Source organism: Pipra filicauda, unplaced genomic scaffold, assembly GCF_003945595.2.
Source record: "Pipra filicauda isolate LSUMZ 115617 unplaced genomic scaffold, ASM394559v2 scaffold327_size997775_pilon, whole genome shotgun sequence".
NCBI lineage: Eukaryota > Metazoa > Chordata > Aves > Passeriformes > Pipridae > Pipra > Pipra filicauda.
This window is the reverse complement of record NW_024104451.1, coordinates 710,504-735,832: the sequence shown is the minus strand read 5'-3', so window position 1 is coordinate 735,832 and position 25,329 is coordinate 710,504. Positions and strand designations below refer to the sequence as shown.

At 43.0% G+C, this 25,329-nt stretch overlaps 1 protein-coding gene across 12 annotated transcripts in view; it reads right to left on the bottom strand.

Moving 5' to 3' along the window:
• Positions 1 to 1,211: 1,211 nt before the first annotated feature.
• NCOA6 (nuclear receptor coactivator 6) overlaps positions 1,212 to 25,329 on the bottom strand; it is a 45,012-nt gene continuing 20,894 nt past the window's right edge. For 4 of the 12 annotated variants that reach the window (XM_039383852.1, XM_039383850.1, XM_039383851.1 and 1 more), the window contains 7 exons: positions 23,132 to 23,278; positions 21,093 to 22,209; positions 15,211 to 15,332; positions 11,325 to 14,318; positions 9,716 to 9,784; positions 7,785 to 7,821; positions 1,212 to 4,921 (listed from right to left, as the gene is read on the bottom strand). In XM_039383852.1, the coding sequence (XP_039239786.1) occupies positions 4,699 to 4,921; positions 7,785 to 7,821; positions 9,716 to 9,784; positions 11,325 to 14,318; positions 15,211 to 15,332; positions 21,093 to 22,209; positions 23,132 to 23,278 (4,709 nt within the window). In that variant the 3' untranslated portion in view covers positions 1,212 to 4,698. Of the gene's footprint in view, positions 5,251 to 7,784; positions 7,822 to 9,715; positions 9,785 to 11,324; positions 14,319 to 15,210; positions 15,333 to 21,092; positions 22,210 to 23,131; positions 23,279 to 25,329 lie in introns of all 12 variants that reach the window. The other 8 variants (XM_027740436.2, XR_005564487.1, XR_005564488.1 and 5 more) reach the window with 8 other exon arrangements.

Below are 25,329 nucleotides of genomic sequence, written 5' to 3'. Positions count from 1 at the left end.
TCATACCATGTTGTACAGGGCTTTGTTCAGCCAAAGCTTGAAATTCACCCGAGAGAGATCCACCACCACATCCCAGGGGGAATATTTTGTTCTATCCAGTCAGAACATCCTCTCCTTCTGTTTATTCTAGTGGTGTCCTTTCCTCCCAGCATCCACCTCTGTAAGAGCCCAGCTGCATCTTCTCCAAGACATGAAAGAGTGATGAAGCCCCTGGCCATCCTCATGGCCCTCTCGTGTGTCCCCTCTACTTTAGCAACATCTTTCTTCTGTATGTGGGTGTGTGGTGGTGGAAACCAGGTGATAATATTCCAGCTGGGGTCTAACAAGTGCCAAGAAAAGGGGAACAATCACTTCCCTTACCCACAGGCTGCCAATCCTGCCTGCACAGCACAGCCCTCCCTGCACACAGCCAGGCTCAGCTCTCCTCCAGAGCTCCCACTGCAGAGCTGCTCCCCACTCAGGCATGGAAATGGTGGTCAGGCACAGGAACAGGCTGCCCAGGGAATCACCATCCCCGGAGGGGTTTAAAAAACATGTGGGGACTTGGGGACATGGTTTAGGGGTGGCCTTGGTAGTGCTGGGGTAACAGATGGTCTTAGATGGTTTTTCCAAACTAAATGATTCTGTGATTATGTGACATTGGCTTCAGTGACTATTACCTTGTACACCAATAGGCAATTTGTCATTATGAAAGCTGACAATTTATATTTAATGACAATTTATATTTAATTGGCCTTTTGAGATATGTATTTTTAAAATTCAGTAAGAAAGAGAAAAGGTGAAAGTGTTTGTGCACAAAGCCCCGAGGAATCTGCACAGCCCGGCTCCTGGTTCTCCTGGGAACACCGAGCCTGACCTACTTTCCGCGGCGGCACAACCCCACCCGGCACCACTGATGGCAGCAGCGTTACCAGATAAACGCAGCCCTCACCCCACGGAACGAGGCCCTTCCCCTGCCTGTTCCCTGCTGAGCAGCTCTTTGTGGGAGCCTCCTCGCCCGGTGCTCCCTGCACAGATCCCGGGGGCAGGGTGGCCCTCCCGTATTTCCTTGCTTCGCAGGAACAGCTGCATCAGTTAATTTGTTTGTGGTTAAACAAATTCCTTTCTAAAGCTCCATATAAGGAGCTTGCAGGCCCAGAGCTCTAAATAATCCCTTCAATCCTCCTGTTTGGAATGATGTTGCTGCTGTTGCTAATAATAATTCAACCCAATTTATAGGACAATAACATTTATTTAGAGCATGAGGGATTCCACATTATACAAACCCTTAAATTTATTTTTTGTTTCACTGGTCCATTTCTACAACAAATACATCGGATCTACTATATAATAAAATTATTTACATTTCCAAACAAGATGGGGTTTGTTTATAAACCCTCAGACTGCTATTCACATACAGTACTTAAACAACAGCACAATACATTATTTTAATACCTAAAAATGACAACCCTGTATTCTAAATTGTTTATGAAAAGTGAAAACAAATAAATTTACAATTGTCTTCCCCTCCCCGTCCATTTCATACAAACACATAACCCTAATGTGCTAACCCTGGACTTCACTTTGTAAGTCCAAGGGGTTTTAGAAGAACCCAGTTTTTATAACTATTTATCTGTTTTTTAGAAAAAAAAGTCATTTATTTGGAACAGTATAATATTAAAATGACTTACTGTACAGAATTTTATTTAAAAAAGAAAAAATCACAGCTCAAAAATGCTATTGGTAAATTCACACTCATTTACAAGTCTCATGTTTCCATGCAGTAATTTACTTGGATTTTCTTCTTTTTGACTGCATTGCACTGGCACTCGTTTCTGAAATCAAGAGAAGAAAAAAAGCATGGATACGGAGTCGGTAAGCCATTCCCCAGAGGTGCACAGATTGCCCTGTTATTCTTCCAAACTCACACCAGAGTGGAAACCTCTGGAGACCAGGATTTCCCAGCACTGGGACTGACTCCTCAGCTGCTGTCACACAACTGGACCCATCGCCCCGACAGCATCGGCAGCCACACACACCACGGTCCCCGCGCTGCTCCAGGCACGAGTGCTGGGAGTCTGACATTTATGAAGCCCTAGTATAACAGCTTTCAAAAGAAGAGCCAGATATTTTTAACTGTTCTTTAGGTTCAGTTCCCCACGTGCCACAGCTTGCTGGGCCTTTTCCCAGAAGGAAGCACAGCCTTGGGCACCACCTGTGTCCGTCAGCCCCAGGCACCACAGAGATGGTGCCACACATCAGCTAGGGAAGGTGTTTTGGAGCCTGCCATGCAAGTTAAGAACCTGGTTGTCTGAGGTTTTGGAAAGTCATTGGAAAACAAGTCTCTTCAGTGTACACTGAGTCACAGGAACACCGCTTATGCAGAGAGACACAAATATTAACATCTGCAGAGCCATGGTGACAGCAGGTGACATGGCCAGTGCACTTACCAAGGCACTATGATTCCATTTCAAAACAAAAAAAGAGTAAGGACCAAGGGCATTTGCATCTTTAGATTTTTTTAAAAAACGTGATTTAAAATGTTGGCAATGTCTCTTTGGCTCTTTACAATGTTTTCCAAAAGCTATTGCAGCTGTGTATATTTTAAGAGTCAAAAGGGAAAAAATTTCCAAGTCCACCTAAAACCAGAACAGTAGCAGTACATGGCTGTTACACATGGTATTTGAATAAACAATCAAAATTTCAAAATTTAACAAAGTTGAAGCTACAGTAAATGCTGAAACAGCCCTTGCTGGAAAATTACTCCAGAAAGGGAAAAAATAGCAGTATAGTACCAATTTCAGGAGTGAAAGACCTCCACAGGCACAACTACAGCCTGGAGCCCCTCCAAGCAGCAAGGCTGGCTTTGAAGTAGCTTCAGCACTAGCTGTTACCACCCTTGCTGCTGCTCCAAGCTCTGTGTTTGGGAGAAGGAATGGGTCAGCATTGCTCATCCCCAACATCTCCCCAAAACCATGGACCAGGGCTGACTCTCCATGTGTTCTCTTCTCTCACAGTGACCCTTCTGCCTCCTGCTTCCCAAGGGAGTTCCTACTCCCACCGGTCAAAGTCTGCTCTCTTTCTCCCTGCTCTATTTCAGTTTTTTTCTTAATTGCTGCTTTTATAATGACCTTAAACAGCCTCTGTCTCAAGAGGTAACTCCTCCCACATTCCTGTTACCATGCATTAGGGGGTTTCTCAGGATACAGGTAATGCACTGAGGCCTGGGGCACCCAAACCAGAATCATTAAGCTCTGATTCACTAACCAAAATGTACAACAGAGTAGGCACAAGTGGCAAACTTGTAGGCAGGTCACACTTTCACAGCCACCTCACTACCCTCTGCCACCGAGCACCTGGTTTGGCTCCTGTTCTCTACAGCCTGGAGATAAGGCAGCCACAGCCCAGGTACTCCATGGAGAGCTGCACCCATGTGTCCAGCAAACCCCTGAGACACTGGAGCAGATTCAGATGCATGTTTTAAAAGCAAGGATTTTACTCACAGAGGTAAATGAATTACGCAGTCAGCACCAACCCCTACGAGAGTTCTGGTATTATTTAAATTTGATGCACTTTCATGTTCCCACATTTTCAGAATCTGACGTGTCACTGGTTGTCATCTTTAGGTTTATCCAGTCAGTGTGTGGGGCAGGTCACACGCTTCAGATCCCCTCAAACTCAGCAGGTATCACCAAAGGGATTTTACATTGGCTTCACATTTTTCAAACTTTTCTTCACAATCATGAAAGAGAATTTATTTTTACAATAGACTTAGATTTTTCTGCACAATCCTGCCACAAGAAGTAAATGTACTTAAATTCAGCAGCCACAAAAGTGCAGAACAAAAAGGTCCCCTGTGTAATCTTTGGGAGTCATTGCACAATGACGTATTGCTGGAAGGCTTCTCTGAAACTCTTAAAGCACAATATTCTTACCATCACACTTTAGTATCTCCAGTATGGAAATGGTTGCTGAATTCAACTTGACTTCCTTTTATAATCATTTTATATTAATACCTCTTTGTTCTGTATATTATCTTTAAAATATTGGTAGAGTGTTGCCTCCTGATGGTCTCTCTCTACCTTCTTGCATAACTTTGGTCCATCAGCATTTTTCTGACCCTTTAAACACAAGATTCTGACAGAATTAGCTTCAGCCTGGCACTGGGCTGTGCGTATCACACAAATGCTGCATAATTGTGAAAGACTGTAACCTGGGTAGGAATATGGTATGTCAGCACCTGCTAATGCCATGGGTTAACTTCAGGATTTCAGGTGTTCTTGGAAAGAGGAGCTGAGGCTCTGTGCTACTACACAGCACTCCCTGATGCTCCAGGCTGCCATCCTGGCAGCTTTCAGAGCACGCCTGAACCTCAGCATTTGATTTGGCAAGAGCTGACCGTGCACTTGGGAAGACTTAAATCTTGTGTCTTTCGGGCTTCAGGAAAAAGAAAATGTCACTTTTTGATCTGAGTACAGTCCTTTCAACGGCCACACATTTCTGCCAAGAGAATTCAACTTCAACTAGGCAAGGTGCTGAGCACTATGGTGGTGAGTGTTGCAGAGCAAGTTCCACAAATGCAACAGAGGGGAATTCATACAGGATTTACTGCCAGTGCAGATGTCAGTAAATGCTTCAACACCAACCTGTGGCTAAATCCTTGAAACTAGAGTTAAAGAACCCAACGTGTACAAGCTGCAAACCAGCAATAGGAGGCAGCTACTGCAAGGGCATTATCTGGGGAAGCAGGCCAGGTCCTGCCCTCTCCACAGAGAGGATGCTGTGCACGTTACCTTTTGCCGGGCCGGACGCAGAGGCAGGTCGGGAGGATCTCTTGCGCTGCCCGTTCTCTACAGCTTCCTGTGAAGCGGCAGAATCCTCTGTTCTTGAATTTCTTCTATTTGGAGTTTTAGACTTTTCACAATTCTCTTTTGTCTCATTACTAATAAAGTGGGACAAAATATTTCTGATGAAGTGTAAGAAGAATAATGTTTTTCTATGCAAGTCAGACAAGCTGGAGGATGGCCCGACACAGGTGCCAGTTCCGGACTATTAGCACTGGAGATATGAAATGCTAGAGATATCAGAAGTTCTATCAGATGAAGAATGACCTGAGTAAGCCAGAGTATAGTCCATTTCTATCAAAAATTATCAGAGGATACAGAATTGAGAAGTCCTCAAAGAGAATATTTTCAACATTAGAAGACCAAGAAATTAGATGCATTATAAATTGTCTGCTCTGTTTTCCACAGGTGCCACCATTACTGAAGTCTAGGAAAAGCAAACAGGTTACATTAGAGACTGCTGCAGTATGGGGATACAGAGTTGAAATTGCAGATGAACATCAGGAGGAATTAGGAACTCTTCAGGGAGTATGCCAGCTTTTGTGTTTGCTAAAAGGACTCACTTCATTGATCCAAGTGATTTCTTCACATATTAAAAAGTCTTTATTTAAAACTTTCTGCAAGCCTCAGAGTTTGAAGTTAAAATACTTTTTTTTTGCAAGAGAAAGCTTTTTCCGCTATAAAAAAATAATTTTAGGTACTGTGGAAATCTGTGTTTCTTGCCACTGAGACAATAAATGGAGTGCTACCATTTTTTATTAAACTCCTCTTTTATTTTATCACTCTTTAATCTGTAAATTTATCCTGAACTTTGGATGTTTTCTCCTTAATGCCAGACAATTTCTGATGACTAAGCAGTTTCAGAAGATTAAGCTAAACTTATCTCCTGTGAATTCAAAGGTAATTAATTAACCAAATAAATTACTCTGCTAATGGAAAAGGCAAAAGAAAGCTCATTTCAGGCCCTTTGGGTGATACTTGCAGGATTTCAAGAAAGGCTGCCTGAATCAGAGACTGGAGTGAACACACAGTGCAGGCGACCTGTGTGTGACAGAGGTCCCACTGCAGTGTCACCCTTCAGGGAAGTCCTGCTTTGAGGGGAGAGACTATGACACATACTGGTAGGGTTAAATAACAGGTAGCTGAAATAAAACAGTTTGTCAATGGAAGGAAAGACAAACATTCTCAAGCAAGGACACACACAGCAGAGGGGACTATGGAGGCACATGGATTGTCTCAGATACAAAATAAAGACTGAAATCTATTTCCCCGTAAGGCAGGACTATGTGCAATCTATAAACTGGATCCCCCAAACAGGCCTAAAACTGGTCTTCTCCTACGGAATGGGGGCACCTGAATCAGCAGTCACCTACCACAGAGGAGGGAAGCAAACAGGCATCAGCAGCTAAAGTTCAGTTAGTACAGGTAATTTTTACAGATTCTAATTACTAAATCCATAGCTGGGATTGTCTCACAGGAACCAACATATCACTTCCCTCATTTTACAGGAGGAAATCAAGTTAGTCCAAGTGAAAATATTTCTAGTGCTTTGTGGGTTGCAAGGTTCCTCTAAGGTTTTAAAGTTTTTTAATGGTTTTAAACTGAGAGTAGGTTTAGATTAGATATTAGGGAGAAACAGGCACACGGGTTGCCCAGAGAAGCTGTGGCTGCCCCACCCCTGGAAGTGCCCAAGGCCAGGTTGGACGGGGCTTGGAGCAACCTGGGATAGTGGAAGGTTTATCTGCCCACAGCAGGGGGCTGGAAGGAGATGAGCTTTAAGGACCCTTCCAACCCAAACCATCTGTGATTCTATAAAGGTTTGTCTCATGTGGTATTTAACTCCAGGAGCCCAAAGGTGCCCACCGTATCACCCATCACTAGACTCAGTTTGCCTGCAAACTTTCCTTCTTTTCTGGTCTTGCTCAGAAAAACATCAATCAGAAAAAACCAGAAAAATGCCTTTGTGGTAATTTGATGTGCTGAGTTTAGAGATGGTCACACAAGGACATTTTATTTGGAGAATCTGCTCAGCTGCCAAGTGTTCCACCTTCAGCTTTTCAGAAAAATTCTACCCTGAAGAAAACTTGCTGTGAAATTTCAGTTCATCTTTGATACAACTTGAAAGATGCCAAACCTGTATTTACCAGGTGAAGGCAAATACAGTTAAATATCCCATTCAGAGTCATTCCTGATCTGAGGAAGCGTACTGCATTCCCTCCCTTACAAAGGAAGACACTGCCTCATCTCCCGAGGAACCCAGCGGGGTGGCTGCACCTCTTGCCCTGGCTTAGGGGTTGTTCCACTGATGAGGGCAGCATCCAAAACTCGTCAGCTGTGCCAGCTTAACCAAAAAACACAGTTTAGCCAAAAACCTTACCAAGGTCTATCATTACAGACTAAGTGTAAGAGCCCAGAGTGTTTTTATAATCTTACAGAAGTAGATCTTCAAAACTGTAATTTTCTTCTGACAGAACACAACCATTTGAAATATGATATTTTAATTACTGAATGTCTTAACCAGGACAACATGAAGTTTCTACCTGACCTTGTCAGGTTTTGGCAAAATGTCAACAAGCAAATAGAGAAAAAACTGTTGAAAACAATCACAAAGGCAGGAGAAGAACAAACTTTTGAAAGACTTCCTTTCAGAAAACCACAGGCTTTGGGGGGTTTAGTTTTGATTTGCTGTGGAACCACCAGGTTCCATTCACCATTCCAGGACATGAAACATCCAGGCCTGAAGGGATGAAAGGAAACATTGCCAAAAACACAGACTTGGGAAAAAGTTACTTTATGTTCTACATTTCAGCAATGGTGTGGAACACTCAACTGGTCTGATTTCTTAGCAGGAAAGAAAGGGTATGGCCAAGAAAATGAAGTTGAGCAATTGAAGCAAAGAGAAAGGGACTTCCTCCCACGAAAGCTATATCTACTCTGAATCTATACAAACTATCTCCTTACCTTTGACCAGCAACTACTGCAGCATTTGTCTCAAGTTCTACAAGAGAAAAAGATAATTTTAAAGTCTGCTGTAGCAGTACATAACCGCTGACAAGGCATGACTAGCTCACATTTTTCTACTAGGTATTAGGTCAGAAGAATAAACTTCTCTCAAAGCAAAGCAAGTCAATATATCAAATACCATATCGGCCAGGTCTGATTACAGCCTGCACCAGCTAAGACAGGGAAAAGTTAAAACCCTGAGAAAAAAAACTGTAGAGAAACTCCCTGACAAGGGTTATACTTTTCTTCCTTTTTAACTTCCATTTTAGACAGTTAATTTCTTCTGAAACTTCTAGGTTTTATTAGTTTTAAACTAATCAAAAGATACCCATCTGGCTCTATTGTGCATGTAAAATTTTGCCTTAACCCAACTGTCTCTCAGCAGTATCTTCTAATGCAGAGGAAGACAAATTTATGAAGTCCAATTATATTTGTACAGAATGGGAGAAAATCTCAGGGGAGATGTTATAAAGAGAAGTTTGACCTGCCTTCTCTGTCTCTCACAGTGACTTCACACATACAGGTCAGGTTTCCTTTGGAGTCTTCACCTCAATAAACAGCTCTCCTTTTCAGCATATAAAATGTCAAGTCTTTTTACTGTCCATATTTTAATTCTCCACATATCCACCAGATTCTTTGTTGAAAGGGAGGATCTATACCTAAACAGAGCCCTTCTCCTGAGAAACTGCCACAGATTTAGGGATTACCTTTGCAATGTCATAGCTTAACTCCCTGTGGTTTGTCATGCTGCCCTCAGTGAGCTCCAGCTCAATCCCCCCCAGTCAAACCTCGGGGATACTGGGGCACAAACTGGGGCTTTGCCTTTGAGATCAATTTAGCACCCAAAGTTTCCTAGAGCGTGCATAAGGAATAAAGGTGTAAAAAAAGTACAAAAATGGATAATATCTGTCTTCTTAGGATAAACTTGCAGTGTTGGCACATCAGCCTCTTCAGTATAAATGGATATAGCACCATCTGGGAAAAACAATATGTCTTGGGAACAAAGGAAGAAGAGACTAAGCAACATAAGGAAAGAATTACCTTTCTTCCTAAGCAAAATTTGAACAGGGAGAATATCCAATAGCAAAAAATGGATGGAATCAGTGCTTACCCCCAGCAGGAACTCTACAATACAGCCAGAGCAGCACGGGGCAATGAGTCAGATGTGAATCAACAGAGTGTATGACCATCTTTGTTTTAGTGGAAGGTCACAGAAAACAATTTTTACTTTCTGAAAACTCTAATCAGATTAGAGATGGCAAATGGATGGAGAGCGGCACTTCCCATAAGCAAGCCCACATCTATCCATTTTCCCTACTCATCTTAGGAATTACTTCTTTAAAACTCCTAGAAATTGATGGTGAAACACCATGATAATAGATGGCAACACCAAAAAGTCATATGCCAGGGCTCCATCTTGAAACAAACACTGCTGAGGGGGCATTAAAAGATGAACAGAAAAAAAAAGGTTACAACTGTAAAACACACTCCCAGCATGGCTTTTGGAAATATGTTCAAAATGGTTTAATATAAAAGAAAAACTCCTATTAGCACTGAACAGGACTTCAAAACTCAAACACAGCATATTTTTACAAATCCATTCCCTCCAGTTTATCACTGAATATCTAAAAACTTCTTTAGTGACTTTTTCTTGTTTTACTTGATCCCATGCTGAATCTCCCACAAGGATTTGGAGACTTCTAAAGCACAACGTATCTAGCAAAGAAAAACAGTCCCCAAAGCACAAATAATAATAAACCCCCCACCAAAGCCCCAAACTACCCAGCATGTTAGTGACCACTGAATATGCGCTCAAATAAATACATTTTCAGTTCCGAACATAAAGGGTTTAGTTCACCTCTATTCTGGTTTTCCGAAGGAAGATTTACCTGTTCTTTGAACAGTACTTTCTGGTGTTGCAACTGAACTTTTTTTCTGTGTTAAATGTTGAGAGGATGCTAGAATAAAAGTGGAGGGAAAAAGTATTATTGTCAAAGGGAGTCAAAAAGGAATTCTTGTGGTGTGACTGGGCCACTGGTACAAAATTCTCTATCTTCCAGCTGACTATGTTTTGGCATTTAGAAATGCAATATTTTTAACCTACCCTCCACTTCCCCCCCCATCACACACATCTCCCCATTTTAAAATAAACTTTGGCAAAACTTTCCCCAGCAAGTTTTCTCAAAGTAGAATGAGTGATGAAATTGAGTATATAAACCACATTTTTAAAGGTAATGATTTTTCAGCAGATTGAGAAATTAAAAGAAGTCCTAGAAATTCAACAGTTTCTCATTTTAATGCTCATTCCAACAGAAGTTCTGGGGGAAAATGGCATCTTTGTTAACGAATCAATGCCCTCACTCTTTCAAATAAAGTCGCCCTTGAAGTCCTTCGGCAAAAAGATGATGCAACTTCACATTTCTTAGATTGCCAAGTAAAAAAAGTAAGATGGAAAAATAATTTTTGCTGCACTAATGCTTTCTAGTCTTCTCTTATATGTGCTAACAAACTTATGGAGAACAGGAAGACAAAAAGTTAAACACTCCTGTTTAAATAAACAGTATACATTTCCATTTTTCTCCTAAAAAACCAGAATTCATTCTCTGAAGCTCAAAGGCTTCATTTGCCAGTGGCATACAGCTAAAACATCCAATAGCCACAGGGAAAGTCACACTGAGGCTGAATCTCTCAGTTCCCTTGACTTCTGTGGATTTTATTTTCCATGATTTTATCTTCTGTGTCTAATTCATGTTGTAAAGCAGAACAGACACTCAGCTCACTTCAGAAGTGATGGGTTTATTTTCACACCATATTTAATAAATTAAAAATGTCATATATAAAGTCTGCTAGATGTTCAACTTAAAATAACATAGGAGAAAAGAGCTCATATGTGAAGGTATTTTATGTTTTTATATTAGATGCAATTCTAATCACTTTTTCAGGAATTTGTCTGAAATGTTATTTAAGTTATTTCCTAGACAAATGGGGACTTGGTATGGGTTTGGGGTTTTTTTCTCTTCTGGAGGTTATTCAGTTATTTCCCTAGAGGATTAAGGTTATTCAAAGAGGGAAGTAGTATTATTAGGATGAATTAAAAATATAATATTTAAATCAATAAATTGAAATAAAAAAAGTCTCTGGCAAGACCAAAGCAGAGTACCAGTGTATTTACCAATATAAAAGGCACCTTAAATATTTGTCATTACTGATGCGTCCACGTTTTCTCCCTGCTTCCAACATTTACATGAAGTTACTCCTCTGTTCTTGCACCATATGTTCATGACAAATACCCCACTTAAGTAGCAAATGGAAACTGAAATAAAACTTCTGGAACTTGAATCTTGGTGAATACCAGCCTGTGTATCACTCAGAGATTAGAAACAAAAAGTGTCAGCCTTGGCTGCAGTGCCTACATTTTATGATGTTCACGGAAAGCAGCATGTGGGGATTTACAGCAGCAATCGCATTCTTCCCCTCCCCGGGCAGCACTGCACTTACCTGCGCTCGGCAGCAGCTCCTGCGGTGCTCCCGCCTTCTCCTCCGCCCCGGCGCCCCCGGGGAGCTCGGCCGGGGCCCCGCCGGGGGCACTGCTGTTCCCGCTGGCCCCGGGGGGCTCCGGGGCTGCCGGGGGGGCTCCAGCCGGGAGCGCGGCGGGGGCAGGAGTGCTCGTGGGTGTGCTCGGGGACGTGGAGGCAGGAGCAGGAGCCGTGGGGCTGAGGCTCGAGCTGCCAGGCCCAGAAGTGCTCTGTTTTGTAAGACTCTGTGCTGGAGGGGTCACAGTTTTGTTATCTAGTTCTGCTGGTGGTTGCTCTGTTCCCAAACTATTTGGAACTGATGTTTCCAGTCCCTGACCTTCTGTTTCTCCATCCAAAGCGTACTGCTCTTCCCCTTTCTCCAGGGAGCCAGTGACTTTCTTGCATGCTTTAGTCAGCAAGAGTTGGCCAATCTTGTCTACTTTTCCCTTTCCCTTGCTCGATGAAACAGGGCTGCGTCTGTTCCCAGACCCCGGGCTGCTCGTAAGCAGAGGCGAAACAACAGGTCCTGACTGCACTGCTGGCAGACAGCTCTGGTCACCCGACCCACCACCTTGGGAAGTCTCCTCTGGATTGAAGTCCTTGACTTGCTGAGCAGGAAGGTGTGAAGCAACGCTGGAAGAAGCTGTAGCAGAAGGCGGCAGCTGAACAGGAGATGCCAAGGGATTCAGAACCAGTGACCTGCTGGTGGGAATACTGGACACAGGACTGCTGGATGATGTACTGGGAGGAGTGGGCCCTGAGGAGAACTTGATACTCTGTGGGATATGCAAAGGACCAACAACTGCGACCGACTGAGGCATCAGGCTGGAGTTAGAAGTCATGGGGGCTGCTGGAATCGTGCTGGACTGAGAGCCCTTCATAACCTGAATTATTGAGGATGAGTTTATAAAAACAGGTGTAATGAACTGTGGCCGGGCACTGGACTGAACCGCTGACTGTCCCTCTGAAACCATCACTTTGCTCCCCACATTGGGCATTGTGACAACAGTGGACACTAATGCAGGTTGCAAGTGAGAGGGCAATGGAGCTGATGTATTAGCAGCAGATGTAATAGGGTTGGAAGTCACAAAAACTGTTATCTGGTTGGGGGCTAAAGGACCTGAAACAGAAGAAGAGTTGACAGGCCTCTGCATTACTGGTGGAACACTCTGTGCCATGGTTGAGTTTACTTCTCCCAGTTCTTGGTGCCCTGGATTTGGACAGGGTTCATTGTTTTGAGGCAAGTTAAGTGAACTGGAGGGCTCCTTGCTCAAGGATGAATCCTGCAGTGGCGGAATGACAGCTATCTTCTTTAGCTCCTCACCAGTGGTGACTATTGGTGCCATTTCAAGACCAGTCAGCCCAGGGGGCTTAATGGTTACATTAGGAGCTCCAGAATTGTCAAGAAGTTGACTTAAAGAAGTTGGAGCCTCCCTCATAGCTGGAGATACCATGGTTTTACTTTCCTCCATGACCGGAAGCTTGCTAGTGTCTAAGCCTTGCCCATCTTTTTTTGACTGTTCTTCTGGAATCAACACTTTCATTTCTGGAGTAGGGATACCTTTGAGTTCAATACTGGGCTGGTCTTTGTTACCTTGGACACCTTGTGCACTTTGGCTCTCAGTATCTTGAGGCACACTTAGGGGCTCCTTATTGTCTTCAGGAATGCCAGTCGCAGCAGGTACAGAAATTGCAGGACTCTGGTTACTTTGCATGGGATTATTTTGAAAACTTGTAGTCACAGGTGTTGGCAAAGAAGAGGGACCAGCCATCATATTTCTCTGTAATTCCATGTTCTGCAAGAGAGATGGGTTCTGTTGAGTTGTCAGTGATAATTTAGCTGCTTTTGAATTCTGTCTGCCAGGGCTTGGTGTAGTTTTCCTACTGGATCCAGGACTGGACCTTCGACTATTGCTTGGACTTGCTCTCTTTGTTCCTCCAGTGTTGGTCTGTTTGCCTGAATTAATGACCACACCTTCCAATTTGTGTGACTGTGAGGCTGTAAAAGCAGACTGACTGTTAATTGTTAGATTTGATGGGGCTTGTCCAATGGCCTTTAAAGTAGTGGGATTCAGACCCTGCTGATCAAATCCTCTATTGAGATTAGGCCTGGGAGGTAAAGGAATATTGATCTGGGGAGGGAAAAGACCAGCTATAGAAGCATTGAGCCTCTCTGGAGACAAGCTTATTTCTGAGGGTTCTGTGCTCGGTGGACGGTTATTAGGAGTCTGAGGATAGTATGGCCTTGGGCTTGCTCTGTTTGGGGTTTTAGGCCTTGAAGTTTGTGATGGGGCAGCAACATTTGGAAAATGGTGTGTAAGAGCACTAGGCAGAGAACTAGACTGCTGCTGAGGACTTGCACCTTGGGCAGCTGAAAGTGGGGACGGTCCAGGCTTGGGTCCTGTCATCATTAATTGGTTCTGTGAAACTACTAAATGAGATGTCAAATTATTCTGAGCTCCTGATGTTGGGGGGCCCTCAGCTCCACCTCCTTCTGGAAGTGAGGATACTGATGAAACTTCTCTGAGGGGTGAGCTGGAAGGATTCTGTACATTATCCGGATAAACCATTTTTCTTGCATTACTTCCCAGAGAAGGATTGCCCGTCAAGGCAATTCTTTGCTTATCAGGAGATGGAGGCACCGATCCAGGCCCTTGGAGGTTCACCATTACTGGCATGTTCCCACTCTGCTGCATTGGCATTCGCTGAGCATCTGGGTTCAGAGGCCCTCTGGGTGGGTGAACTCCCTGTGGCACAGGCAGCCGGACCGATTTGGGATCCTGCTGCATCATCAGCATCATCATCATCTGCTGCTGCTGCTGCTGCTGCGGCATCTGTGTGGGTGCCTGGGCTGGCTGTGGTGTTGGCTGGGGCTGGGGCTGGGGCTGCTGCTGCTGCTGGGGCTGCTGTGTGTGTGGCATGAGCTGAGGTGGCATCTGCTGAAGTGGCCTTTGCTCCACTGCCTGAGATGGATAACCTAAGACAACAGGATGACACATTCATTAAAACCAACCAAATATCAGGAGAAGCAGAATTTCAGTAACAAACAGGACTGGATAGAAAGTACAGCCTGGAGCCTGTTTATCTTGTGCGAGAGCCACATTAACGGAACAGGCTATGCAAACATGGTCAAAGATTTTACTTAATTCATAAAAATATTTTTACTTAATGTATGATGTGTGGGATTTAACTGGAGATCTCTTAGTGTTGTATCAGCTATTAACTCAGATTCATCCCACCAGAAAAGTCTCTGCAACAGCCCATGTCATTTCACTGACAAATGCAGAGTTGGACTTTCACTAATTAATATTCCTTAAAACCAACTCCAGAGTTTGACAGCCCCCGAGGGTCATGGACCAGTATATCTGCTACAGACCTGACATTTTCTGGTGTACAAAGCAGAACCTGACATGTATTACTTGGCCAAAAACAGTGTTAAGAATCACTTGTGTGGTTTGTAACAGAAATCCTGTTGCAGACGTTAGATTTAATCCTCTCTACGTGCAAAGGATAATTTCAACTACAACCCCTATTTATTCTGAAAAATCAGTTATAGGTTAATGCTAAATTTTTAAGACATCAGTCTGTGCTAGAGCTAGAAATACAAAATTTTTTAATCAATTAGGTTATTGCTGAATAACTCTGCAGTTTTCAGCATGGTACCTGCAAGATGATACATGAGAACCTGGCCACCTCTTCATTTTGAGCTAATTCAAAGAGAACACTTAAACAATGGTATCAATTACTTACTAGGAGGAAAACAGGTTTAAGTTTGAATGTGTGATAGCACAAATAAAATAGAACAGTTAAAAGATCAATTAAAAGCTCTCCTTATTACATTTAGATAATCCACAGAACAGTCCTACTACCTGGTGGCCTACTTGCAAAATCTGAGAGTTTAGGGCCTGACTTATCTAAATTCATTCCTTGGTCTCCAGACATCGACGACTGATCACTCTCCTCCAGGCCAGCTGGACGTGGTTCTGAAGAACTGAAAGAAACATAACTGCAATTAAGATCCAGTTAAATCAGTGTTTGATTTCTGCTTCTATAACTAAGTACTCAATTAATTCCTAGCACTTTCCACAGACCTAGAATAAACCACTAAAATGCCTCTGATGCAACATGCCAAACTGGAACACAGATCCCAGGTCTGTGTATAGGCCCTCCTCTACCTAAAATATTACAGAAAAGGAAACAAGTTGCCTGGTGTTCCACTGATCTTAAAACGTTTATTTCTACCTTGAATCCTAGTTTTATAACTAAGAAAATGCCAATGGATATTCCAAATAATATAGCTATATATTTATTCCAGCCAAACAGGCTAGAATGACATCTGTATAGATAAGCAAGTGCTATGGGTAGATGCATTTTTAATTAATTTTAAAGGTAGCACCATTTCTTCCAGAAGTGACTTGCTCAGGTATCAGAGACCTCTGATCCCATCACCGCAAAACTGCACTGACACGTCAGATATGCCAGTGACCCTCCAGAGCACAGGCCTCTGTGTGGGACTGAGGCTCCATAAGTGACCCCAGACTGGTCTGGCTTGGAAGGGACCTTAAAACTCATCTTTTTTCAACTCCTGCCACAGGCAGGGACACCTTGCACTATCCCAGGTTGCTCCAAGCCCCATCCAACCTGGCCTTGGACACTTCCAGGGATGGGGCAGCCACAGCTGCTCTGGGCAACCAGGGACTCCCCACCCTCACAGGGAAGATTCGTCTCAGTATCCCATCTATCCCTGTCCTCTGGCAGGGAGAAGCCATTCCCCCCTGTCCTGTCCCTCCATCCCTTGTCCCCAGTCCCTCTCCAGCTCTCCCGGAGCCCCTTCAGGCCCTGGAAGGGGCTCTCAGGTCTCCCTGGAGCCTTCTCTTCGCCGGGTGAACACCCCCAGCTCTCTCAGCCTGGCTCCAGAGCAGAGGGGCTCCAGCCCTCAGAGCATCTCCACAGTCTCCTCTGGACTCGCTCCAACAGCCCCACAACCTTCTTGTGCCCCAGAGCTGGAGGCAGCACTGCAGGTGGGGTCTCCTCTGAGCGGAGTAGAGGGGCAGAATGCCCCACTGACCTGCTGCCCACGCTGTGGGATGAGCCCAGGACACAGGGTGTTCTGGGCTATGAGTGCACATTGCTCGGTCACATTCAGTTTTTCATCCCCCAGCATTCCCCAAGTCCTTCTTCAGGGTACCTGATGCTCCAGGAGACTCTCTAGGACAATTTAAAATTGCTCAGACTCGATTCCCAATACTTCCACTGAAACAAGACAGTTTTTGCCTGTTTAGAAAAAACCAAAATTTCTATAGCTATCAATATGGTCAGGACACGGAAAATAAAGAGGGATGAAGAGCAGAAGACCTAATTGCTTATCATCTGCATAAGAACGTAGTGGGGAGATCTACATAAGAAAAGCTCTAAGCTAAAATTAAAGACATCAAAGTCAGTCCACTTCCAACTAAGAGAGGCAGAATCATGCAGAAATGCCACGGAAAAAGACACTTCAGCAAAATAAGAATGTGAAGTACATAAGGATGGAGAGATCTATCCTATTCAATTTTACTCGAGAGTAACAGTTTCCGGCACCTGTAGAGCTGACATGGAGAGACCCAGGCCAGTCCTAACATTCTATCAGCTACCGAATCAATATTCAAAAAGCAGTGTGTGACTGGAAATCCCTGGGTTTCACGGGTCACGACTGGGAAGAACATAAACCAAGAGGAAGAAAAGGTGAGGAATGGGGCAAACACAGAGCTGTTCCAAGGACTGCTGCTGAGGGTAAGGACTGCCAAGGAAGCATTTGGAGTAAAACCCTGTGTCTAATCCAGCACACCACCAGTTTTTGTGAGGCAGGTGGTGTAGACTTACCTGCCTCCACCAATGAATTTGATGAAAACTGGCAAAATGGATAGGTATGCCCCAGAGCATTATATTAGCAGCCACAAATGAACAAAAATTCTGGCAAGAAAATTACCCAGAGGAGCCGTAGCCTTTGGAGCATGTACCAGCCATGTGAACTGAAAGAACTGCCTAAAATTGTGAATACAATCTCAAATTTGCAATTTTGCTATTTATGATTTATTTATAATGGTGGGAGATTAAAAATGCAACAGTTAAAGACCAGCTAAAAGCTGATACAGAGCACCACAGCACAGGCAAGTTTAACCTTGAAAACAATACTGGTGCAAGATGAATCCTTAGCAAATACCTCCTGCCAGATGATCTGATCAGGCAGCTGTGCAAACCCGGCAAAACAGGCCCAAGGTTGGTTTGCTCACAAAGAAGAGCAGTTATGGTAGGAGAGATTGCTGCTGTCATTGCTGGAAAATTTAAACATCATTTGAATGTAGCTGAAATTCACGGGGCATGTTTAGCAACCATCACTCATCAACACCCCCCCCAATTATGAATATTAATAACAAGATGAGGTTTGCGTGAGAGGGACAAAATATTCTACATTTATTCTTCTTTTCTGTTGCTCTGAATGTAAAAAAATATAAAAAGGTAACTGCACATCAGGTACAGTCTGGATTGTCATCAGCAAACCCTCTGCTCACCAGCTGCACTCTCAAGTACAACCTTCAGATACAAAATCCCTTGTCAGAGTGGAGAGAGAACCCCAAGAAAACCCAAACAAAATCAACCAAACCACAAAAGGCAGTAGCTGCTGTAACAAAGCGAGCAAACATAAAATGACAGCACAGATGTGGCAGAGCCAACCTCGCTGGCTCAGTACAGTGCTCTGCAACAGCTCCTGTGGTACAGAAAGGCTCTTCCTCTGCTGCTGAGGGAGGGTCACTTCCCAGAGCACTGGGGTCTGTCACCCTCAGACCTGCAGTGAAACACTCCGAGTGTGGTTGAGAAAAGCCTCTTTGTCCTGCAGGGCTGTCACCACCTGCTCTGGGCCCTGCAAACCCAAATGCCAGCAGTGGCCTTACCCAGCAGGTTAGATCTATTCTAGCAGCACACAGGATGTTCATGGCCTGTGCACAGGGGAACATTAAACAACTGCTTGTTTGTGCATGGATTTAATAGAATTAACCAAGGCGTTTGATCTGCAATCCCATTTCATCCAGCATCTTGGTCCTCAGTTTACATCCCATTACCTACAGTCTTCAGGTTCAGAACAAACATGGCGAACACTTTTAAACAACCTACTTCTCCAAAATGTCCTGGGTTTCATTTCAATGCCAAGCTGCTCAATTAAGCAAACCCTTAAAACTATTTTAGACTCAGCTGAATAAACTCTTTCAATAGCTTATCACTTACCCTATTTACATTCCAATATGCTCAGTCTGCAATCCATATTACTAATGGTACTTTTATTACTTCTCCGAAATTATTTCTTTTTAATGCATTTATCAAATTAGCTGCATTTCCACACAAGGTTTGCTGCTCTGAATTATAAAATTTCTGAGTAAGAATGACAGAGAGGATGCTGAAAAGCATCATATTTGCTCCTGATGACAAAGAAAGTGATCCAAATCAGATTTAAAAGAATCAGCAATTCCAAGGCAGGAAAATGCTGAGCTTGCCTTACAATGCAAGGGAAGCCAAGAGCGAGGGAAGCAGGAAGGTATTGCAGCCAGCTTCCACTGCAGTTACCTTCCTTTTGCTGGAGATTAATCTCAGAAACATGTGTGAGAACAGCTCCCTTCTTAATGCTTCTGCAAGGATATAGTCCATTTAGAACCAAAATGCTAATTCATATCAGAACAACATTCTGCAATGGCAGAGAACATGGGCTGAAAATTTAAGTAATAGAGTAAGTACCAAGTGGTATTTCCTTTGTTAATTACACTGAAATCTGATTCAGAGCCTTATTTAGGAGCTAGAATTGAGTTGTCATAGTTCAACAGAAAAGTTGCAATTTAGGCTTCTCCTACTGAGAAAACTTTTTAATAAGCAAATAGTCTTGTGGGGCTGTGTAAGCTCAGAGGAGAGAATTTTATGGATCCATTTACTGATATTCCCAGGCCACACTGAGGCTGGGTGCTCATCAGTAAGGCCAATGAAAATAAAATCCTAACAAGGGTTTTTTTAATGATTAATGGATTTTCTTTTCAGAAGACAATGCCAACTCCTCTGCTTCCTCTGAATCCTCTGTCACTTCCATGGCAAGGCGCTTGCTAAGCAGTGGTTACTATTATTTTATTGGAATCTCTTTGGACTGGAGGAGCTTGTGTCTGTGATACAGTTTCCAAGCCCCCCTGAAGCTGCAGACCAGCCACACGCCGGTCCCTTGGTTCTGGCCAAGTTAATTTACCCAGGTTTCCACAGCTGGCCACAGACTGTGTCCTCCTCATACCATGACTGTAAACAACTACACGGCAGGTATCTGAAAAGCTTTTTTCACAGCCTATTAAATTAGCATGCTTTGCTTTACCTTACAGCATTTCTGCATTTTATTTTTGTACTAGTTAAGCCAATTAATGATTGCCACAAAAGATCACTTGCTATAGATGATGTGAGTTGTTTCAGTCCAGAATTAAAATGTTCGTGAGATTATTAATTCCATCTTCATGAAGGAATCTTGACACTGTGCAGAAAATGCAGGTTGGGGCTACGCACTGAATAACTAAGGGAAAAATTAAAAAATTAAGCAGTTGCTCAGTACTTGATGCCATCTTCTCTTTGCACTGAACTGTATATGTGTCCCTGGGAAAGGCAGCACAAACTTCAGCCTAGACACATAACGATCACTCAGAGGAGTGGGACTGGTGGAACCAGAGCCACATTAGGAGCTTAATGCGCCATTGCTACCTTTTTGTTTGGTTTTAAGAATTTAATTTTGATATTTGGATATTCCTGAGTTATAATTTTATGTGCTAAATTTTTCCATTTTTCCTAAAGCAAACTGTAAACAATCCCCAGAAGTTCCATCAGGTAGATTCCTGTCAATGCCTCTGGGGCTCATCTGCAGCATCAGGATAATTAGATATAGTGTATCTGCCTTCACCATTTAAGATGAATAATGGGACAGCAACAGGATTTACCCTGTGCTGGTGTTAGCAGACTGTCAGTGGCAAACGGTTACAGGACAGCTGGTCAAGGAAGAATGTACTGGCCAAAAGGGAAAGAAGAGATTCTGCAATCTTGTATGTCCACTAAACAGGCACATTCATTCATTATCTTCCAATATTATCCATTTGCCTCCTCCCACTCAAGAGCTGTGGTTTTTTTTTTTCCTTCCTAATCTCTCCTGGGCCAGGAAGACCAGCACTGCTTGGACTCGTTAACCTCATCCCCAGAAAGTACCAAGTTCCTCCCTCTAAATTCTAGCTGCAGCTTCAACTAAGAGAGAAGTCCAGCTCAATTCCAGGTGGAAATGTGTCAGGATATGTATATAATTCAGGAAATAACCCCAAAAATCTCTACTACACATGTTTATGGAGGCTTCTAATTCTTCTGAAAGTACTTCTTTGATTGTAGCTGTCAGACTGCTCAAATAAGGCAGTCTCCTCTTCCAAGGGCTGTGGCACCATGGGCCACATGCTAAACTTCCTTCACCTAGTAAAGGTAAGGAACAATGCTGGTATAATTGGGTTTATAACTGAGTTTGGATATTTGCATGTTATTTTTAATCTTGAACAAACATTCCAATGACAGACTCTTGAGAGTAACTGTTGTAAGGAACTGCTACAACATGAATTAATACAGGTCCTTTCTCACCTGTAACTTGCTGATAAAATATTGATAAGGCGCCTGTGGAGCTTCCCCATGCCCCTTACAAAAAACACTGTAATGTTAAACCTACGTTGTTTGTTCTAGCTGTTGATTATTTTTCTTCTTCCTTGGAGGCTTCTTCTTCTTTGGCTTGTTGGGATTCTGATTATTTTGTTTGTTGTTCACACCAAAGTGTCCTGCTGATATATCGCTTTGGAGAAGGTTAACCAAGAGTGGACTTGTGAGTGTCACATCTTTATTGACAGGAAACACAGGATTCTGCCCACAGGAAACCTGATTCCCATTTGGCGTTCCACTAAACCCTGGACTGAAAGGCAGCCCATGGCCAGAGAAATGACTCCCTGAAGCATTGTTTCCTTGCATTCCTTGCATATGAGAAGGCACCATGTTTGGCTGCTGCACAGGAACCTCAGGTAACATCTGTGTCAAGTTCACATCGTTGTTTGTTGTAGGAGTAGTGTCCCCAAGCTGCTGAGATATGTGAGGACCAGGTCCAGTGGGTCTTAAAACTTGTCCTTGAATTCCCATCACCTGAGAAGGATTCCCATTCACAGGGCCTTGCTGTGCCATCATCTGCCCAGTGAATTGCACCATGTTTCCTTGCATGTTTGGCGTTGGTCCTCTCATCAGTTGAGCTGGCCCCGTCATAACGTTGGACTGGTTCTGAGTACTAAAAGGCTGTTTATTTCCTTGCATCTGAGTGGTCATCATCTGTTCCATCATCGAGTTTTGCTGTAGCAAGACCTGGCCCTGAGGTCCCATCATCTGACCGTGTGTGGACATCATCTGCTGTCCCTGCTGGGGAATCATCTGTTTAGGTGGGGTCATCCTTTGGGGAGAGGGACCAAGATTTTGGTTTTGTGGTGTCACCATCATTTGGCCTTGTGGTATGAGCTGAGTTCGCGAAAGTATCATCTGGTTCTGAGGGTTCAGTGATCCCTGAGCCTGAATGTTCACCATCTGTCCTTGAGAGGACACAATTTGCTGATGCATCCCCATAAGCTGGGACTGTGGTCCTTGCTGAGGCTGTCCCTGCATGTTGCCCATGTTAACCTGTGGTACCCCAGTAGCACCAGCCTGCTGGTTGTTTATATTTCCATGAAGTCCCATTAGATTGGTCTGCATCATATTTGGTGGGCCGTGTGCTGCTTGCATCTGAGTTTGAGGAGGTCCAGATCCTTGGCCACCTTAGGAAAATAAAAAGAAAACACAAGTAAGAGACTAATTGGCGTAAGAGTTTTCACACCTTTTGATGTTGAGTAATTACTCCAGAATTGTTTTCCTCCCTTTTCCAAGGAACTGAAATATCTCTCATATTTGCAGTTCTGGAATGTGATATTTGATGCTATAGATACATGTTAGTTGCCAAAACAGAAGATCATACATCTCAAAATAAGAACTTGGACTAGTCCTTCCCCTGTACCCCACTGCAGGAGATAGAATAGAAACTTAATTTCAGTTGTTATCTGTACCTAAGTTTGAAAATCTTCCATAATGTCAGTAGAGTAATTCCTAACCAAAATAAGCTTCAAACCTTGAGGTTACTTTATAATGGGTTAAAGAATAAATGCACATGGAATACTGATGAAATTACATTATCAGGGTTTCCATAATCCAGACAAAAGACTAATAACTGAATTGTTAAATGGAGACATTTGTGAACTAAACATTTCATTTTCACACTGTAAGCAGATTTCCAAAGCTTACTAAGGAACTAATAAATAACTTTTTCAAAGTAGAACAAGATTATTTTGTTATTGTGCTTCTAAGATAATTTTCCTTTTTTTTTTCTGGACAAGAAATTCCTTTTGTGTTGAATCTTTATTACCCCTTGCCTTCAAATTTGCTCCTTTCATTCAGTTTCTTAACAGCTACTTCTGGAGCTCAGGACCGCAGTCCTCATCAGTAATAGTTGGGTTGTTTGAGAAAATACAGCAGCCTCATGCTCTGCTTTTCCTCATCCAGCAATACACACAGAATGCTGCTGCAGCCCCAGTCAGCAACTCCCTCTTAATGGCAAGAGTTTATGGTTTGGGGTCTGTGTAACACAGGTAAAGGCATCCCATGCTCTGGAAGGAAAAAGCTGAGGAACACTCATTGCAGTCAGACCTGTGTGCTGCACGTTCTGGCTGGTTTGCAGCTGTGGTGCTCCACTGTTCCCTGGTGTTCCTGGAGCTGTGGAAGGCACCTGCCCTTGCAGGAAGTTCTGGTTAGCCTGGCCTGCAGGGAACCCTGGCGGAAGGCGCTTGGGCATTCCTGAACAGGAGAATTTTCTTATTAGTAAACATGGAAAACGAGAAGAAATAAAAAAAGAGAAAATCTATAATTGGAGAATACCTTTGAGTCTGTGCTGTCATGTTACAGGTTTAGGCAGAAAGTGTTTTTTGCCAATATACAAAACCCACTGAAGACATTTATAGTTATTATCTGTGCAATAATCCTGCCTAACAAATTACTATGACTCATTTCAATCTGTAATTTAAGTACAAAACTTACCACATAGAGGAGGTGAAAAGTCCACGTTTGACTTTTAGAAAGTAGAAATTAAAGTAAAGTAGTTGTGCTGGTTTCTGCTGCACTTCATCTCAACTCTTAGTAAGCCTTTAACTTACTCCATATACACAAACAACCGGCATTTTTGTTACAGTGGTGTGCTCCTCCCAACAACTCTGACAGCAGCACACCAGGCACACATTCCTTATCAGTGCTGCTGTGTGCACACACACTCAAAAGATCTTCTCATCCCAGAGTGGCTGAGGAATCTCCAGGTTCAGCATGTCCAGACCCACTGTTCATTCAAGTAACCCTGATATTCCTGCTGCAAGAGCAAGGAATTCTGTCAGGCCCGTGTCTGGCACAGCGCTCACACTCTGGCACAGCAAAACATCACTGCTGCTCTCGGACAGAGAGAAAACCTTCCCTCTACCTGCCAACATCAGCAGCAGCATGGATGGATTCCACAGAACCACTTCTTTTTACCTCACTGTCAAACAGACAACGCCTGAGACTTTTAGAACCAGTCCTGCCCCTCTCCTTATTATGACCTAGGGCCAGAATGTGACTTTGGTTCCTTCCACAGTCACAGCTTTCTTGCACACTTAATTGTGCTGTTTGTGTTAATTAATCTGGTCTTAGGTTTGTAATTAATATTTCAAGGTAATCAAGTCTCCAGGTCAAACAACAAGATACAAATATGGAACATAAACTTCTTGAAACACCACATCACTGGACTCTAGTTTTAGTTCTGCTCAACTTTTAGGGAAGTTTTCCACATAGGAATGCTTGAACTGAGAAAAAAAGAAAGTGTTAGCCTGGTCTATTCAAAATCTGATATAAATTCTGATTTGCTAAATTAACTGTGTGAAATGGAAAGTGTTTGAGTGCATTCATCTACACCAAACCTTTAAATGCAAGCAGGAAAAAATCTGTAATTACAACTTAGTTAACATAATGCAAGATGGCTTAAAAACAGATAGATCCATAATTACAACTTAACTAACATATAACTTGCAGCAAAGAATGAGCACGAGGCAAAAATCTCAGCAAGTGGGAGCAACACAGCTTTGTTGAAACCAAAGAATCCTGTCTTTTTATATCAGCTGAGGGTACAGCTCACACCAGGACTGCTAATTTATGCAATAAGATCTACAGTGAGGTCACACAACATATTTTAATAGTTATTTGCAGTGTCATTTTTAACTCAAAAAAAGCAGGGTTGTGTTTGTAGTAGGTTTACTCAGGAAGGAAGGAGAATGCAAAGATTATATTGCCTAGAGGTCATGGCTGTGTTTCCTGATGGGGACATACAGCTGGTGAGGTAAAATTGTAGGGAAATATGACAATAATAAACAATTAATAACTTCTTCCAGATGGAGACAAGATAAGAAACACAAAGTACAGGGCACTGGCAGATCCTAAAAGGAGAATCTTGAAACTGAGAAAATTCACCTGAACTCAAAAGAGACCCATGGTACAAAGAGTGAAAACAAGAAGCTTGTCCTGATCAGCACACCACAAAACAGGTGTTCCTTACAAGAAACAGGTGTTCCTTACAGGTTTGGGGCAGATTTCAGATGTACAGCATGAGAATGCAAGACACTAGAATATATTTATGTATGCGTAGGTGGACAAAGAATAAGTACACAAAGAAATTTTTTCAATGGCTTAAGCAAGAGCTTGTGTATGGGGCCAGGGAGCAGGCATCCAAGAGAAAGGTGAACAAATGAGTGAGCAGAGAGAAGCACGACAAGTCTGCACAGAACTACAAGAGGTTGAAGGGGAAAAAAACCACAAAAGAGATCTTGGGA